Source organism: Phalacrocorax carbo, chromosome 3 (assembly GCF_963921805.1).
Source record: "Phalacrocorax carbo chromosome 3, bPhaCar2.1, whole genome shotgun sequence".
NCBI classification, from domain to species: domain Eukaryota; kingdom Metazoa; phylum Chordata; class Aves; order Suliformes; family Phalacrocoracidae; genus Phalacrocorax; species Phalacrocorax carbo.
This window is the reverse complement of record NC_087515.1, coordinates 16,974,278-16,992,154: the sequence shown is the minus strand read 5'-3', so window position 1 is coordinate 16,992,154 and position 17,877 is coordinate 16,974,278. Positions and strand designations below refer to the sequence as shown.

Here is a 17,877-nt window from a genome sequence, read left to right as displayed (position 1 = left end):
ACTTAATCAATCATTTTATAAATGCAGTGTGTGACAGCAAGGGGAAAAATCGTTCCCTGCTATCTGTAGTTGATCTATGTAAGAATGTAAACACTGGGACTAACACTTGCTTTCCAGGGTTTGATTTTATTTTTGTTCTAGTTCAATTCATAGATAAGGGGGAAGGAATCCAGTGTACCCGATTGATCTCTCTAGGTTTTCGGGTAATGGCCATGTATGCTTTTGGTTAGGTTTATTATTTACATCTATCAACACCAAACATGAGGGTTGTGGGGTTTTCATTCTTTTAGAAGTAAAAGTTAACGTTATTTCCTCAATGTCTGCTTCCTATTGTTTTACTCCGTTTTGACTTTGGCCTTGTGATACGTGGCTACTGGCCCTCACCCCATTGTGCTATTAGGAACAAGCTGTTTCTGCCTCAGATTTTACATTTGTTAAAATAGACTGCACAAGTTCTAGGATTAGCAAGAGTCTTGAGAATCTAGTAATTCTTAGCATAGGCCAGCTGGGAAGAAATGTTGTGCACAGCAGTTGAATTAACTGCAGATTCACTCCTATATGCTCAGTTGATTTGTAATCAGACTTGCATAGTCAACTGATGTCCTCCTAAATAAATGTGTAATTTATTAAACCCCACCATCCTTCTCTAATGCAGGTGCTGCTGACTCATATCCTGCACCTCTTGCCCCAACCACCTTCCAACTTGACTCTCTGCATAGGTCAGTAAATGACAGTAAAACTTTCACAGGTTAGCAAGACACAAGGATATTATCTGTTAGACCGAGACAATATGGTTCACTTGTCTTATTTTTCTTTCTACAAAAAGGTCGCAAACCATTACCCACAAAACTGAAGTAGGAAATCAGGACTCAGCTAAAAGACTTCTTTTTACATCTGGCATGGTTCTTGTCCTGACAAACATGAAATTCATATTGCAAACACAGATAATGCTGAGAGGGAAATGAAAGGTCAGCTATCCTAAGCCCTCCTGGTTAGCATAGTCCTGCAGAGACTGTCAAGTGGCTAAGGCAGCCCGAAAGGCTTGTTCACTTGGCCCGGTGTGCTGGCCCTTGTCTTATGCCGGTGTGATTCAGTCAGCTGGGAACTCAGAGTCCAAGAGAGCAATCAGGATAAGCCTGTCGTTACACTAGAGATGGGGGTGAAAAAAAGGATAGCAGGAGCTCTAAGTGTGTGTTTTTCTAGTGACTTTGAGCTGCTCTGGAGGGGTAGATGATACCATCCTTCCCTGAGAACTCTTCTTGCCTTGAGCCAATTACATACTACATGTGCCAGAAATATGCGTGTCCAAGTAGGGTGCCACTGTTATGTATTCTAGGCCGTGCATTTTTTTCGTATTCTAATCCTCAAAGGATTTCTTTTTTATTTTTTATATCTTCAAGAAGCGATGAGCTTTGATTTCTGTGTGCACAGACAAATGTATAGCAGCCTTCCTAAAGATGGCATTGGAATAGCTGCTCTTTCTGCTGCCTTGATGAAATCATTCAAGCTTATGTGTATTCTCTCATCTTCCTGCAGCTCTGCCATGTTGTGTCTCTGGCTACCAAAGTGAACATCATGGCATAGCAAGATTTTCTTAGCAGTATTGCAGCTGTCTTTGGAAGTGCAGGCTGGGAAGAGAGGTGAAATATTTTAGTCTCAAGAATATATAGGTTAATATGAAGGTTTTGGAGAACTCAGAAAATTTTAATAAATCATTACATGTACACACCTCATATAACTAGACATGAAAAGTAATTGGGAGGAAAAAGTTTCTTTGAGCTTTCTTTATTGGTAAAACCATTAGTTGCATAGTTGGCTTCTCTTTCCCTTTCCTTACCCAAACCCCAAGCTGCCAAGATACTCTAGTGAGGAAAACATTTTCTCTGATGCACAGTATCCTCCATTAAGTCAGAACATATTGGGGCTGGGGGGTGTTGGGGAGAAGGTAGTTGGCTTTAAATATGTTTTTTCTTTTGTCTTTCTCCAACTACTATAACTCAAACCAACAGATTATGGCATTTATAATTATAGTAAATATATATTTGTTGCTTAAAAACTAGGCATAAAAACTAATTCAGTAGACGAGGTATGACAGCTGTCAGCCAGGATTAATATGTTCTTAGTATGACTGTGAATCTACTACTTTTGATCTAGCTATAATGTACTTAAAAATTCAGACTGTGCCTGTGAAATAGCTTCTGCTGTTTTTAACATGCAAGCAGGTGTCAAAGTGCTGGATTTGGTTAAAATTAAAATCTGCTTGCAGATGAACAGCAGTATAGAGTTTCAACTGATACTATAAATTGAAGCCTTATTACCCTTGACTATTTTATTATGATTGGCTAAATTGTCAATATTATATGTACATGTGATCAGATAACTACTCCACAGTTTTCTGGTTTCTTCAAATTGTGTAAAAGATTTTGATGGTAAAGTGAAAAGAGATTGCTGTTGAAGCTTTATTTCTTGTAGGAACGTCTCAAAAGTGCTTGGTAGATTTGTAATTCTCAGTGTGTTTCTGTGCATTAAATGTTTACTACCTCAGTTAAAAGAACCTGAAAAAAACAAGCAATATTACTCTGTGTTCCTTCAGAGTCAGAAGTGGGGACAAAGCCTAGGAGTCCTGAAAGGATGCATCATTTATTGCTTTAATGGATTCTGCTTTTGGATGCAGCAGCCAGCTGAGATTGTCCTTTATGCACATGGTAATACTCTGAGTAGAATGAAAGCCACTGCTTCTGATTTCAGACTTAATAGCTCAATTACATCTCCTTTCTTATGGAGAAACACTTAGCGTTAGCAAGATGGAATTGTTCATACCACTGGGAGAAGCTTAAAACTACTGTTAGACTTATGTGTCAAGTCTCCAGGGAATGCTTTGAATAACATGGGGTGCTTTATCTTCTTCAAAAGAGATGGCACTGAAAAATATCTGGCTGTTCTTATATGTAAGAGGGTGTCTGTGGGGCAGGATCTGTTGCTCTAGTTTACATAGCCTGTTTATTGTCTTGTGTCTTTAGTCTGGTATATCTGTCTATCTGGCCATAAGTACCCCAGAAATCCTTTTTCTTTCCTATTGCTCATTGTTATCAGACCCAGCTAATCCTTATTAAAGTGTCTAGGATTTCACGCCAAATATGAAATTATTCCTACTTGATATGCAAAGCCTGTATCACAGCTTTCTTGCAGTCTGTAACTCTTAAAATAACTTCACCAATCACATGTGGATCCATGTAGCAAAACACACTGGGGGCCACCCAGCTGGAAAGCAGCTTTGCAGAAAAAGACCGGGGTGTCCTGATGGACATCAAGTTGAACATGAGCCAACAATGTGTCCTTGCAGCAAAGGTGGCTGAAGGTATCCTGGGCTGCGTTAGGCAAAGCATTGCCAGCAGGTTGAGGGAGGTGATCCTTCCTCTTTACTCTGTACTGGTGAGGCCACACCTGGAGTACTGTGTCCAGGTCTGGATTCCCCACTACAAGAAAGATATGGGGCATGCTGGAGAGAGTCTAGCAAAGACTCACTAAGATGATCAAGGGACTGGAGGATGCTCCAGTCCTCCTATGAGGAAAAGCTGAAAGACCTAGGACTCTTCAGCCTGGAAAAGAGAAGGTTCAGGGGGATCTCGTAAATGTATATAAGTACTTGAAGGGACAGTGCAAAATCATATTTTCTTCTTTTCCTAGAAAGAAAATAAAGCTTTGTGCACTTGTTTACAAAGGCAGAAGGTGATAGTTCTGCTCCATTTTTCCTTCTTCTGAAGGCCAAACAGCCAAAGTAAAATGCCATATTAACATACTTCGTCCCCAGTGTGCTTGTTCCCTTAGTTTTATACCCTTGCATTACTTCTACAGGGACTGCATGTGAACCATTTTACATGCAGTGGTATTGATCACATTTCAAACTTAACCATCCCTCCTGCTAATACAAAGACAAGGACAGCTAAGATGGGTCTGCTGACTATTTCAGCTTTTAAGCCACCATAGAGAATTCTCCTAACAAACCTCGACCCTTGTCTGTGGGGAAGTACCTCTAAATGGAGCAAATTATGTTCAAATGGCATCCTGGTTTCTACTTGTGTGAATGTCATCAGAAGATCTATTAGTTTTATGGTGTCTTAAATCTCCCTCTGAAATTGCAAGTCTGTTTACTTTCAGCAATAGCTCCAAGGACTCTAAATTTTCTTTTTCATTTGCCAAAGTGCAGAACTGGGGTGGTGGGGAGTGAGGGAGGAAGTTTGATTCCTGTGAGGCAAGTCGTTTGACTGAAAATAAAGTCCTGCCTTTATCAGTACAAACTGTCATGAGGTGGGGTCTAAGGGGATGTGTAACTTCTGAGTTATTAGCTATTTTCAGCTTTTGAATTTGGGCATACCTGAAAAGTGATTTTCTAAATGACACCTTTCAGGATATTAAGAACACTTGCACCATCTACCCTCTTCTTTCTCTCCCTCCTTGCCTCCTATTTTTCCATCCAAAGGCCTTTTAGAGCAAATCTTCCTTAGTTTAAGAAATCCAGCATAGGCAACCTGGGACATTCTGTATCTTAGCATATGAAAATAAAGGCATCTCTGACGTTGCCTAACAGATTTACCAAGGAAAAAATCATACTTGCTGTTCAGTTGTATAGTGTCCACTCACATTGTTGAAGCCAAAATATTTAATTATTTCAGTATGGGCAAGAGTTATGCTGCTTGGAAAGCAGCTACACATTTCCCACTGCACCAAAGCTATCTAAAAGTGTTTTGTGACCGTTCCTGCAGCTGGGATGCAGCAATGCACATTTCAGGCTTATTGCAGGCATAAAGTAACTTAAAAGACTAGACTATAGATTGTAGATAATTGTGCACCAACAGCAGATAGCTGTGTGCAAATAGGGACAGGAAGAGAGCAGCAGCTTTGGCTGGAGAGTATCTGCAGTTCTCTATATAAAGTGTTTATGTAACTCAGAGGGCTGGCCATCTCTCCCCGAAAATGTTAACTGCCTGGGTGTGAAGGGCAGCTGTGTGCTACTCAGTCCAACAGCTTCTTCCCCTTGGGTCTGGGCCCCCTTCACACCTCCAGACTTCAAACACTGGCAGATCTTAAAGTGACTACGTACTGGGAAATTGAGCTCGTTAGCTCAGGCTGAAGGTGGAGTAATGCAATGAGATAATTGTGCAGTGACAATGGAAACAGATACTTCAGCGGGTCTCTGAGATAAGTTGCTCTGTGAAAAAATAAAAAAAATTCCAAGTGCGCTTATAGCATGGAAAAAAACTGGAGAGCAGGTGTTCGATATAACATTTAGTGCAGTGTTGCTGGGCAGTGGAAGACATCAAGGCATCTTTTCAGGGATAATAGATCACAGATTGTGTCTGTCAGGTACTTTGGATGTCCTTTGGGACTTTTGGGAAGTTCTTCTGCAGACCATAGCAGAAGTGAATGAAGTTACTTTGGTCTCTACTCTTCTCTACTGGGATGAACTCTTGTGAGCCAGTGTAGCTGCCTCAGATTTTTTTTTTTTGAAGGGGGTGTCATTGTGTGTTTACTTGCCTGCTCTTGACCTGCTCATTTTAGGGCTGCTTCTCATATCCACATTACTTTCTTATGACAGATGACTGCCTTGGTGAGGAGTCTATATCCTTTTCTATCTGGAGCCCGTAGGCTATGGAAAGACACTGCACACACATTGAGTTTACCAGGAGAAGAATCTAGTTCTGTACCTTCATTCACTTTTAATGCTTTACCTTTTATCTTCTGTAATAGCTTGTGTGTTGAAAGTGCATTTTTAATTAAATGTTTGCATCTTGTATATGCACAATACATTCACTTTGAGGGCATTTTTATTACTGTAGGAGGGTGGTGATATGTAATAAGTTTCAAGAATAATTAAAACCTGTGTTAACTTGTGCATGTTTTCAGGAGCAATTGAACTTTGTGTTGAGTCTCTGCTGGGTCCAAGATCAGATCTTAATCAAGCAGGAAGGAAGGGATGACGAGGGAAGGAAGTGTTGGTTGTAGGTACCTCTAAGTTCTTACCAGGTTAAGATAAAGCTCACCTGTCATGTTTATTAAAAAGAAGTATATTCCCTCCAATTTTAGGTATTTAGCTCAAGATATTTTTTGTGCTCAACACTTATTGAGGGAGAAACACGGAAAGCAGGATAATGTTATGAACCAACTTTTGGAGAAACCTTCACCTCTCCTGTATATGGATGTAGCCTCAGAGTTTTGTTCAAACAACCTTGGTTTACACTGAAGGGGGGGTGGAAAGCAGAGTAGCCTGAGAAGGCTTTAGCTGCAGCATGAAATGACAGAGCAAAAAATTTAAATAACTAAGGATTTCTAGGAGAGAATATGGTAAATTGCTTTTCTGTTTTACTTCAGGGAGGTAGAAATACATGTCAGAAATGGCAAGATGTGTGATGTTGATCTGAAATTTTGACTTTCTGCACTAAATAGTCATTAGGTTTTTTTATCAATGGGCTTTCTACAGTCTAGTTTTGGAAAAGTAGGGAAGGTTGGGTCTTCCAAGTCCTTTCCTACAAAAGGTTAATAATTCTTGAGCACCTGAAGATCTGAACAGGTTTTTTAAAACTGATTCACTGAATCTGTGGAAATGCCAATAAATACTCTTACTTCTCTAAAACACTGTAAATGAGTGCTTTGCATTCACCATGGCACACCAGATTCAAAGATGGGATAAGAAAGTGGCCTGATTCAAGGACAATGATTAGAGTCCTGTTGTGTGAAATACTTTGGAAAAGTGTTAACTTGCCTGTTTTTGCTGAAAAGTACAGTTTTACATTGGCTTGTAGATGGTATGACACTGCCAGGGACAGCAGGTGAATTAACATTAATCATGCTAGCTTTGCCAAGGATTCTATGACGTCCTGCTCATACCAAAGTCAAGCTGAGGCATGTAACAGTGTTTTTGAAATGGATAGTAGTTCTGAAGAAGTCCCTAATATTAAATCAAATTCAAGAACTGCACTAGAGGTTAAACGCTAGTTCAGTCTGGAGGAGTGTGTTGGTCTCTGGAAGAGATCCATTTGGGTTAAACTGGTAAATCAAGTGAAAGCTTATCTAATTAAAATCCCCTATTTAAATGTCAGAGCACCTGCACTGCTTTTTCTTAGGTGAAGCAGCTTTTTAATATTTCATAAGGTTATGTTCGCAAATGTACTAGGCTAGCCTTCATAAAAAAACTTGAGTGACTGTTTTGAAAGTATGAACAAGGGGAGAAAACCTGAGAGGGACAGACATGTTTGTCTTTCAGGCTGCCGGGATTTTCTAAGAACAACTGTAAACTGTTTTCTTACAGGTTGTGTCAAATGCTGCTGGACAGGGGGTTGCCATCACTGGGAACAACACTTTCAACAACTGGAATTGGCCTAATGCTGTGATCTTTGCTGCTACTGTGATCACTACAATTGGTAAGTTTTTATTGTGTTGAATTTCCTAACTGTAGCTTTCTGTATACTCTAGAGTGTTTTTTCTCTAACGTTTGTGTGTCAGGCTAGTCACTGAAAAAAGTCCCAATGGCTGGAGTTGCCTACAGTACATGTTCACCTACAGGTTTGTAGAGGAAAAAACCCATTTTTTTGGCACTCTCTCCATGGATATACAGAAGAGAAAGGTGTATGTCCTTACTTATTTCCAATAAGTAATGGATTCAAGGTGCTGCTGGGGATGACTGGTATCATTCCAGTTCCATTAATTCGTGCATTTAAATTTCCAAATCATAAAATCCCAAAACAAAAGTGTTCCAAAACATTCCATTAAACTAATAATTAAAGCATGTGCATACGAGGTTTTTGTATAGCTGTCCTGTTATTCATGTGCAGGATGCTACTGATTTATCAGTGTTCTTGGCTTGCAGAACAATCTAGACTTTTTATCTGTCTCTTAAAGGCCAAGTAGAACAAGTGTTGTCTTCTAAATCTCACAACCAATTTGTGCTTATAAAACCCTCTGCATTGAAGGACTTCTTCCTCCTTTGATATATGGATTTTCAGAGCTCAACATCATCTGCCTTCTGCTTTTACAGAAAAATCTTTGCTACACAGTGTTGCTACACCCTTGCTATACCTACAGTGAAAAAAACCCACAACCAAACCCAACAACAACAAAAAAAACCAGGAATGCAAAATAACCAGAGAAGGCTAGGGGTATACAGAAATGGAAGCCTTACTGTTAAACCATATGCAGTACTGTGGTTTTCTTTATTATTTGAAACTGACAATACCCAGCATATAATATATACTTATGACAAAAAGTTGAAGTCAGGAACACACCTAAATAAGAAAACTCTGGCAGAAGTTCAGAAAATAGGCTGCTGATTTGAGAGCCTGAGTTTGTAATGCCCTGTTGGGTTCTGTGACCAGCAAAGAACTAAATATAGTTGAATGTCTTGCTATGCCACAACTCACCGTGCAGTTAACTCACAAACTCTTACCCTGGAAAGGTAACCAGATCACAGGTTAAATGTGTATAGGGATCTTCCACGTGAGAGCTAGCTTCAGGATTAATTTTGAGCTTTTATTCTGTAAAATTGTTTCAATCAAGCTTTAAACACTGCTGCTTGAGGCTGGGGAGTCATATTTGAAGTTTTGAGAGGAGCTTTATTTCATATTTATCTCGTCAAGGAAAAGCAGCACAAAATCTAGGAAACACTTAAAATGCAGAAATCCTCTCAGCCTGCATTAATGGAATACATGTTTGCAAGGGTATATTTGGAAGGTATCCAGATTCAGAAGATGAGCAGCTGGAGTAGGCTAAAACTCTTGTAGGTGGTGAAGCAAGGAGCGTCTGATACAGTAGAAGCCCACACAATGTTGTTTTGTGTATAGGTAGAATTGCCTTGAATACTCTGCAACAAGAACAGACTGTGCACATACTTATCTCTTTTAGGTTACGGAAATGTTTCTCCAAAGACACCCTCTGGGCGTCTCTTCTGCATATTTTATGGGCTCTTTGGAGTTCCTCTCTGCTTGACGTGGATCAGTGCTCTGGGGAAGTTCTTTGGAGGACGTGCCAAGAGGCTGGGCCAGTTTCTGACAAAAAGAGGAGTTAGCCTGGTAAGGCCCTGTCTTCTTTACCCTTGTGCTGTGTATTTTTGATGTGTGAATTAAGCTTACACTTCTTAATTTACCTGCTAATCTTGGTAGCAAATGAACACTTGCACAAATATTAATTTTCCCAAATGCTTTTGCATAGAAATAACTGAAAGGGGAATTGGGTCTAATATGTTCTGCAAGAAGTTTTAGCAAAATGAGATCTTGTTGAAACCTTTCATACTAAATATAAATCTTGCAGCTTCTAAGGAGACATATATATCTCCTTACATTAGAAACCTGTAGGACAAATGTAGGTGAGGCTCCATTTCACAGACATTCCATGCAAGCTCCTCTGGCACAGAAATAAGCTGTCCTGCGTTGTTCCCACCTGCTTCTATGCTAGCGTGAGTACTTCCTGCTGTGTAGTGAACCAACTGGAAAATAATGTTTTGTTCTGAGTTACTGGCTTGTGTGTTTTTTGTTTGTGGCTTTTTGTTGGGCTTTTTTTGTGGTGGTTTTGTTTTGTGGTTGGGTGTTTGTGTTTTTGGTTTTTTTTTTTTTTCTGTGTGTTTTGTTTTACTGTAACTTTTTAATTATTTTTTTTATTTTGTCTTGGTGGGTGTGGGGTTTTTTCTTTTCTTTTGTTTGTTTTTTTTCCCCCCAAGTGAGTTCTAGCTCAGCTCTAACTCTGCGTGGAGATGGGAGGCAATGCAAGGCCATAGTGCCTGGAGGACAGTGGGACTGGTTTAGGTCCTGGTTTCAGAAACGGAGCAAGAAGTTTCTTGGTTCAGCACCTGAGAAGTACAGAAACTGATGGCATGTGTGTGTGCATCTTTTGTGCAGAGGTTACATGAGTGGCAAAGGGTAGGAGGCATAAAGAGGAGAAGCATCTTAATCACTTGTGATCCTCTATGCTCGAATGAAAGGAAAATCAGAGGTACTGACTGCTTTTTAGACTACAGTGCTATGTCTGTATCCCATGCCTATTTATAAAACATCAGGAACTCCTTAAACCTTTCAACAGTGTGAAAGAAAACTGAGGAAATAGTCCAGTTTGAGCAAGTTGTTGTAAGAATAGTGAGTTCTGCATAAAGGAAAAAAATAGTTCTGTGTTTATTTCAGTCAGGGACTTCTAAATTATGGCTGGTAAACTGTTAGCACAAAACTCTGAAATGTCTGGTACTGTCAGATGACACTTGGTGCTATGGATGGGAAAATAAAATTTGGAGATCTTTCCCTGACTTGTTTTTTTTTTCTTTCTTTACAGAGGAAAGCACAAATTACATGCACAGCTATTTTCATTGTTTGGGGTGTCTTGGTCCATCTGGTTATTCCTCCCTTTGTCTTTATGGTGACTGAAGGATGGGATTACATTGAAGGCCTCTATTTCTCATTCATCACTATCACCACCATAGGATTTGGAGATTTTGTTGCTGGTCAGTAATTGTAGTTTATGTATTATTTCACTACATGCATAGTGGGGCAATTGTATTTCTAAACTCCAATTCAAAAAGGTGATCTTTAAGCTTTTCCAAAACATTTTGCTGAATTTTGAAGATTCAATTAGAGCTGGGTACTGATCCAATGGACTAGATTTGGCTCTTCAATATTGGTTTAGACACCCAATGCCTTTATTGGACTAATCCTGGGGCCAAGTTCTGGAGTTTGTAACACTGTCAGGTGCCTCAGGTCCTTGTTTCAGGCAAGGAGCTATCCTATCCACCAGGGCAGTTAAGCACCTTTGAATGGGATCCAGTATACTAAGCAGGGCACGTAAGTACTGGGCAATGCTCTCTGTGCAGCTATCTAGAACTAGTCAACAGGAAATGCAGAGCATACTGGTGTCTCCTTCCTATGTCCTGTCTTTCTCTAAAAACCACTGCCTCGTTCAGAGCTTTGGAGATGGTCCTTGTAAGTGGAATTCTGAATCCTTTTCTTGAGGAAGGTACCTATATCCATACCTCAGTGGCAGTGAGAAAGCTTATCATTTTCAAAGAGGACAAAAGTTCACTTTCATAGGTTCAAGGAGAGGATGAATATGCTTCCATTTTATATTGTAGTCCAGTAGTCAGAATACATGCAACAAAGAACTGGAAGACCTGGGATCAACTTTTTTCTGTCGGAAGGGTTTCAGATCCCCACTTACCACCTCTGAGCAGTGTTCAAACAGCTAGGCTCTGTTAGTGTGGAAGGGACTAGTTTTCAGGGTCATAACTTCAAAGGTTTATCAGCTGCAAGTCCTGTTTCAGTAATGTTCTTGTTTTTAATTCTTTGTAGGTGTAAATCCAGATGCAAACTATCATGCCCTTTACAGATATTTTGTGGAGTTATGGATCTATCTGGGACTGGCTTGGCTTTCACTCTTTGTTAACTGGAAGGTCAGTATGTTTGTGGAAGTCCACAAAGCAATCAAGAAACGGAGGAAAAAAAGGAAAGAGTCATTTGACAACCATCCTCGGTCCAAAAAACCCCTTCAAATGGGTACCTCAAAGGATGTCAACATCTTTAGCTTTCTGTCAAAGAAGGAAGAAACCTACAATGATCTTATTAAGCAAATTGGGAAGAAGGCCCTGAAGACAAACAATGACAAAATTATTAAAGTAGAAAATACCAAACAAAATATGCAGAATGCCAGTATAGATGCCCAGGTGACTTACACAAAGACAGAGTTGTTTGAGTACGATGAGGCTTCCCTGGACATTCAAAATGGTCATGTACTGAGACCCCTGAATGATAAACGTATTGGAGACAGCCCTCTAGAAGGAACCATGTTTGTAAACCAGCTAGACAGGATTAGTGAAGAAGAAGGTGAAGTGTGGGATTCCAGAGACTATCGACCCTTAATATTTGAGAATGCCAATATAACATTTGTAAATGAAGATGATGACGAAGAGGAAGATATCTCAGATGATGAGGAAACATCAAAGTCCTCCATGGATGATAATCTTGCAGAGGAAAATGAAACTGCAAAAAAACTGGTAAAATTCCCATCCTCTGATGAATCTACCTTTACCAATAATGAGCTAGAACTTTCTGTGCCTTATGAACAACTGATGAATGAATATAATACAGTAAGCAATGTGAAGGCTGCAACGTGAAGCATGTTTGACAATGATGTTCTGAAAGTCGTCAGTGCATATCGAACAAATTAACAGAGCAAGGAGAAAAGCATGTTTCTGCAGCTTCTCCTGTCTCTCTGAAAACAAAAGCAAGTCCCAAACTAATAAATTCCAGTGTTCTTCTCCCATCCTAAGTTGGTTTCTGAGCCCATCAGCTTTGCTTATCTGAAAAAACTTGTAAAATAACAGTTGAATTTGAAGTCCTGCTCTTTCTTGGGATTTAATGGTTCTTGAACAAAGTAGAAAAGAAGGGACTAGTTAATACACTGGACCTACTCTGTGTTTATGCATTTCAGTGAGGAATTAGTTTGGGAGTGTAACTATACTGTTCCAAAGAGACTGTTTCGGGCATCAAATGTGTTCAGTTACTCCAATTAACCTTTCACCTCTGAAAACCTGGATTTGAATCCTGCTTTGATCACAAATGAAAGCAAGGGGTTTGCTTTTTCTTTAAGTTGCCCATTGTTAAGTTGTTACCACAAAAAAAAAAAAAATATGGTGCAACCACTTGTTGTTCTTAATGAGAAACTTTAGATGGAATACCAGGACACACAGATCTGAGCTGAGGTGCGCTGGCAGACTGAGGAGGAAGCATCTAAAACATCTGTCTAGAATATGTCAGTGCTTGTCAAATTATAGTAAATTGTAATTTCATAAATAAAATATTAAAAATTAAAAATTCCAAAGGAATGGATTGAGAAGGAGCCATCAAACACGGAAGAATCATCTGGGATGAAGCTCACCAATTGCGCTGCTAAAGAGCACATCAGCCCCGGAACTGTTAAAGAGTAAAGTGACTGGAAGACCTATTGATCAAAGCATGTATGAGCACAAGCAGGATGCAATGAACTTTTTTAATGTTGAAAGTGTCCTTCCACTGTCCATTTCCTAGAGCAAATACTTGAACGAACCTTATACAGTATCTATGTACAGGTGAAGTTTTATTGACACTGTTCTTCTGAGGAAAAAATCACCTTGGGAGGCACAGATACTCTCCAAATGCCCTAATGCCTGTCAGAAGGGACCTGTAGCACTGCTGCTGATCTGTGCAGTGTGTTAGTCAGTATTGTTATTTGATGTTCCTCCCTGCCTTGGTACTTCAGACGAGACTTGAATGAGAGATGACTTTTTGAAACAGTTGATTACACTTTGCTCATTTCTTTTGTTTGAAAGTATGACTTAAATGCAATGGTGCACATGCAATGGTTATTCTATCCCACTTTCAGGAAGGCTGGGCAATATCAAATCTTGGGCAAACTGAGATGTGATCAAGTGACATAAGGCCATAAGGCACTTTTTAAAAGGAACCTTGGCTCTAAGCTCCTGAAAGTATTATCTTTTGGCTTGGAGATGGGCTTCTCATTGAGAAGGAAGTATGTCTCTTCATAACATTTATGCCCAAGTTGTTTTGGCTACAAAGAAAATTATACCATGGTTTTATTTTTCTTTCTTTTTCCGTATCTATGCCTGACAACTCTTTCAAGCGAGGCTCTTGATTACACGTTGGCAAAAGGTACTGACTTCAGTTGTATCCAATATACTTGGAACAGAAAATAGCCAAGACCTTTAAACCATAACATGTCAAGCTCTGTTGTTCTGTTTAGTTTTACAGTATTTAAGTAATTCCGCTATGTCCCAAAGTTTCCAAAGTTCAGTGAACAGTTAAAAGCTGTCTCATTCTAGTTTTCGGTGTAATGCTGGCAGACTTAGTAGCTCTTTAAGAAGAGCTTAAGGAATCTTGCAATGCTAACCTTGAATTACTAGATATTTCTAATAACTGCAAATATTGGCTGCAGCTTCAATTGCTGTCCTCTTCCACAGAAGGAGGAGGACATATGGGAAACTGGCACTCTGGTTGGATAGTCTGTTGATGGGAAGTTTTGAAGTCACCTACTGTGAAACAAGGGACTGTCTTTAATCATTTCTTTCAGAATTTTCTATGTACGTGACATTTTTTTCAAATATAAAGTGAACACAAGGATAGAGCGAACTCTTATACTGGCAAAAATGTAGACTCGACATCATTGGATTTGGAAGTTAATCTGTATTTTATTATAATATTGCTGAAGAGAGATTCTAATTTGAAATAAAATTTTATCATATTACTCCTATTTGGAGTAGGGGTGGTGGGATGAATTTGACTTGTATCTGACAAGAAAGAGGGAGAGGCCCTTTCGAGAAGATTCTGATTTACTTCTAATAAACACCCCTACCCCATTGTTTTAAAATTACTCCAAGCCCTTCAAGTATTTCTTTATACCTGAAGGGTTGTGGTTGACAGCTATACCTTGTAACTTTAAGAAATGGTAGGTAAGAAGACTACATGGATGATACACAGGATGCTTGTGTAGCAAGTCTAGCCTTTTTTTTTGTTTTGGGTTCGGGTTTTTTTTTGTTTGTTTAAAAAAGTGCACATTAGCTTAAAAGAAAATGAGAAAGCACTCCATATAGCTTTTGTTGTCCTCCAACTTGTCTTCCATTATTGATGCAAAGATCAAAGTTTTAGTGACAGTTAGAATGCTACAGGACAGTGAGGAAAGAAGAGGCTTCCTGAAAGTGCATAAAACAGAAAAGCATAGTCCAATCTTCATTTAAAAAAAGATAAATTTATCTTTAATACAGAAATAATACAACCCAGACACTTGGCTGGGCTGCTTTGATTGGGAGGGGATGTTGCACACTGGAACCAAGACTCCGTTCTCTGTAGCGAAGTGCACTTGTATGCCAGAGCTGAGAATGGATGGGATCTGTTTCATATTATCAAGTTAGATGTGGCTCTCTGGCCTTTCCCAGTGTAGTCAGCATAGACTATAAGTCTGCATAATAAGTATCATGGGATTTAAAGTAATAGTTTAAATTTATTAAAACAAAGTACAATATTCCTGCTTTTGGGAAACATGATCACACCTCACAAAACTGTTCTCAAGACATCCTATCGTGTGCCTTAATGTAATCCTAATGCTAGGAAATAATTTCTCTTTACACAGGGGCCAATACAAGTGGTCTCATTAAGCCCTACTTGTTATCAATGTTTTGGAGGGGTTTAGTTGGCACATGGCTTCATACTGGCTCTCTCCAAAAAGTTGAACCATTTCCCAGGGTTTTTGAAATTATGGTGCCATCTCAGAACTGCCGAAGTGCTAAGCAAGACAGCTTTTTGCCTGTCTGTCTTCCATGTCTCGAGAAAAGCAGCTGCCTGGGGGATCTAAATTATTGTCTCTTCTGCCTTCAGATTTACATGTAGTGAGTTAGAGGGGTGTCCAGGCTGGATTTTGAGCTATTCAGCCCCAGAAGTGCCTCTGAGTGAATTCCCCAGTGCTACTTGGTAAGGTCTTGTAGTTATTTCAATTATCTGGTCAATCTGGAAACATTTTCTTTGGATGCCATGTAAGATTTCATTTGGCTAACCAGTAATGTTAACAGCTCTTTTAATGCTATGGAATTAGTTTTGTAGGCGAGACGGATCTCTTCCTGGGAAGAGAGAAAAGGGGATTTAAAAAAAAAAAAAGAAAAAAAAGTTTAAAAGCACATATAAGGAAGGGATGAAATTAAAATGGAAAATCTTCTTTCTAGCTATTATCTACAACTAGATTGTATTTCCAGTCGCATCATGTGAAGCACAGGTCCACTTTCACTATATAAACTTACTAATTTTGACAAGACAAGCCAATACTTCAAAAAATTTAATAAAAAACAAATCCTGAAATGTGACAACAAAAGTCTGTTCCTAGAAAAGCCCTTTTAAGTGCTGTCAACTATGTGACCCCATCCTTCATGCCATCATTGTGATATTTCTTGGTTTTGTCTCGTGCTATTGAAGCCTGTTTTTACCTGAAGGGCATAATTTTCAGATAACATTTTTCACAGCAGGCAGTCTAACACATCTGATACACTGGTACGAAATCACTGAGGAAATACAAGAAGTGGTGTGTTAAATTTTGCTGAACTAATGATTTGTGAATCTGTTGCTGGCAATGGATGTCACAAAACATGCATAAATAAAACCATAGACTGATAACAGATCCATGGTGACACAGCTGTATATGTTGAGATTTTTTTTTTTCCCCCAGTTGACCTGGGAGAGTATGTGTAGAGACAGACAAGCATCGCAAATGAGGAGAGCAAAAAGCAATATACAAGTCTGTTGACCTAAACAAAACACTCCAAGAACTCTGTTATAGACTTGTAATTTTTGTGCCTCATGGGATTCATTCCATTTGTGATGGATGTACCTTTTAAAAAAATTAGCTTGTCTTTCATATGGCCTTTGAAGTTTGTACAGTTCTGACTCTTATCACTCCATAATATGCCTGTTTGTTCTTTGTTGCTGATTGTCACTGGAATCACTCTGTATGTAAATATTTGTTAAGTCTTTGTAAAATGTAATTTATTTTAATATTTTACAATAAAAATTTTACAATTTATCCTGTCATGAGGAGAAGGGCAATCACAAAGAGATTTCTTTTCACAACTCCCTACCTTGTAACGCACCTTGCAGATGAGACTGGTCTTGGTCCAAAGAGCTCGAAGGTAAGGAGCTGATAAAGCAAGTTGTTTGATGCAAGCAGATGCCTGTACTTGTGTGGAGTATTGATGACTTCAGTTCAACGGCATCTGGCCTTCAATTAGATACAGCACAGCAAATTATTATTCAATGAGAATTTTGGACAGCTTTTAAAAAGTTTTTTTGGGGGACTATGTCATTTTTTTTCAGGGACCTGTTTTTAAAGAAGATGCGCTGAGACAGGAAGTGTTAGAATCAATCAGTACTACAATATAATAAAACAGGTGTTTATGACTACCTGAATCTTGTGCCAGAGCTATTAAAATATCTGAGTAGTTGTTTATGAATTTTTACAAGATTTCTAGTAGTAGCGCTTGCCATTTTGCATTTTGGAAGTATTTGCAGTCATTCAACTCCAGCGTTTTCCTTAAAACACCTCAGAAAATAGATAACTACCTGCCTTAATGGATAGCAAGATGTGGCTTGGTGATCCCCATGATAGAGATGGAGCCAGCTGGAGAAATTGGGACAACCTCAGCCTGAGGGTGAAGAGACTGAACCCTTGGTATTTGGGCAACTGAGTGAAAGTGCTGAGGCATGAGCTAGGGAAGTGGGGAGATGCATAGGCACAGGAGCGGAGTGTGGATGCTATCATGATTTGAGTAAGGGTCACCAATCTCTTAAGTTTTCCTCCAGCCCCACAACAGAGAAGCAGTGGAGGAGGAAGAGGTCCCTGATGGGTGACTGATGCTAAAAACAGCCAAAGAGGGAGGTGGGGTCCCCTCGTGGAGCTGACGGCGGCAGGACGTAACATCGAGTCTGGTAAGCACCTGATAACATTTCTATCAGCTCGCAGCAGGTGGGAGCCCACAGACTTCTGTTCACCTTCTGCCCTCGGTATTTTAGTAGAGTGTTAGTAATTTATAGGGGGTAGGGTGGCAAGAAGTAGGAAAACAGGATAAACCTGTATCTGTTAAGCGGCTGTTCCTATGGTCCGTGCCTGGCTGCAGGTTCCTCTGAACACAATAGCTCAATAGATAAAATCTCAGACCAGCTGACACTTAAAAAAACTGAAATCTTTTCACTGAACGCTTATCACAGGTATTTACAATGTGTGGTGCAACATGATACCAGCAACCTGCAGTCAGGGAAAGGAGAACTCAAACCTTTACTTCTGGGAGACAAAGACGGTGACATAGAAGGTACAGAGTTG

The 17,877-nt window shown here is 39.5% G+C and overlaps 1 protein-coding gene across 1 annotated transcript in view; it reads left to right on the top strand.

Moving 5' to 3' along the window:
- Positions 1-16,595, top strand: part of KCNK5 (potassium two pore domain channel subfamily K member 5) — a 36,439-nt gene extending 19,844 nt beyond the window's left edge. The window contains exons 2-5 of the mRNA XM_064446021.1: positions 7,307-7,418; positions 8,896-9,062; positions 10,309-10,477; positions 11,319-16,595. Of these exons, the coding sequence (XP_064302091.1) occupies positions 7,307-7,418; positions 8,896-9,062; positions 10,309-10,477; positions 11,319-12,139 (1,269 nt within the window). The 3' untranslated portion in view covers positions 12,140-16,595. The remainder of the gene's footprint in view (positions 1-7,306; positions 7,419-8,895; positions 9,063-10,308; positions 10,478-11,318) is intronic.
- Positions 16,596-17,877: the final 1,282 nt, after the last annotated feature.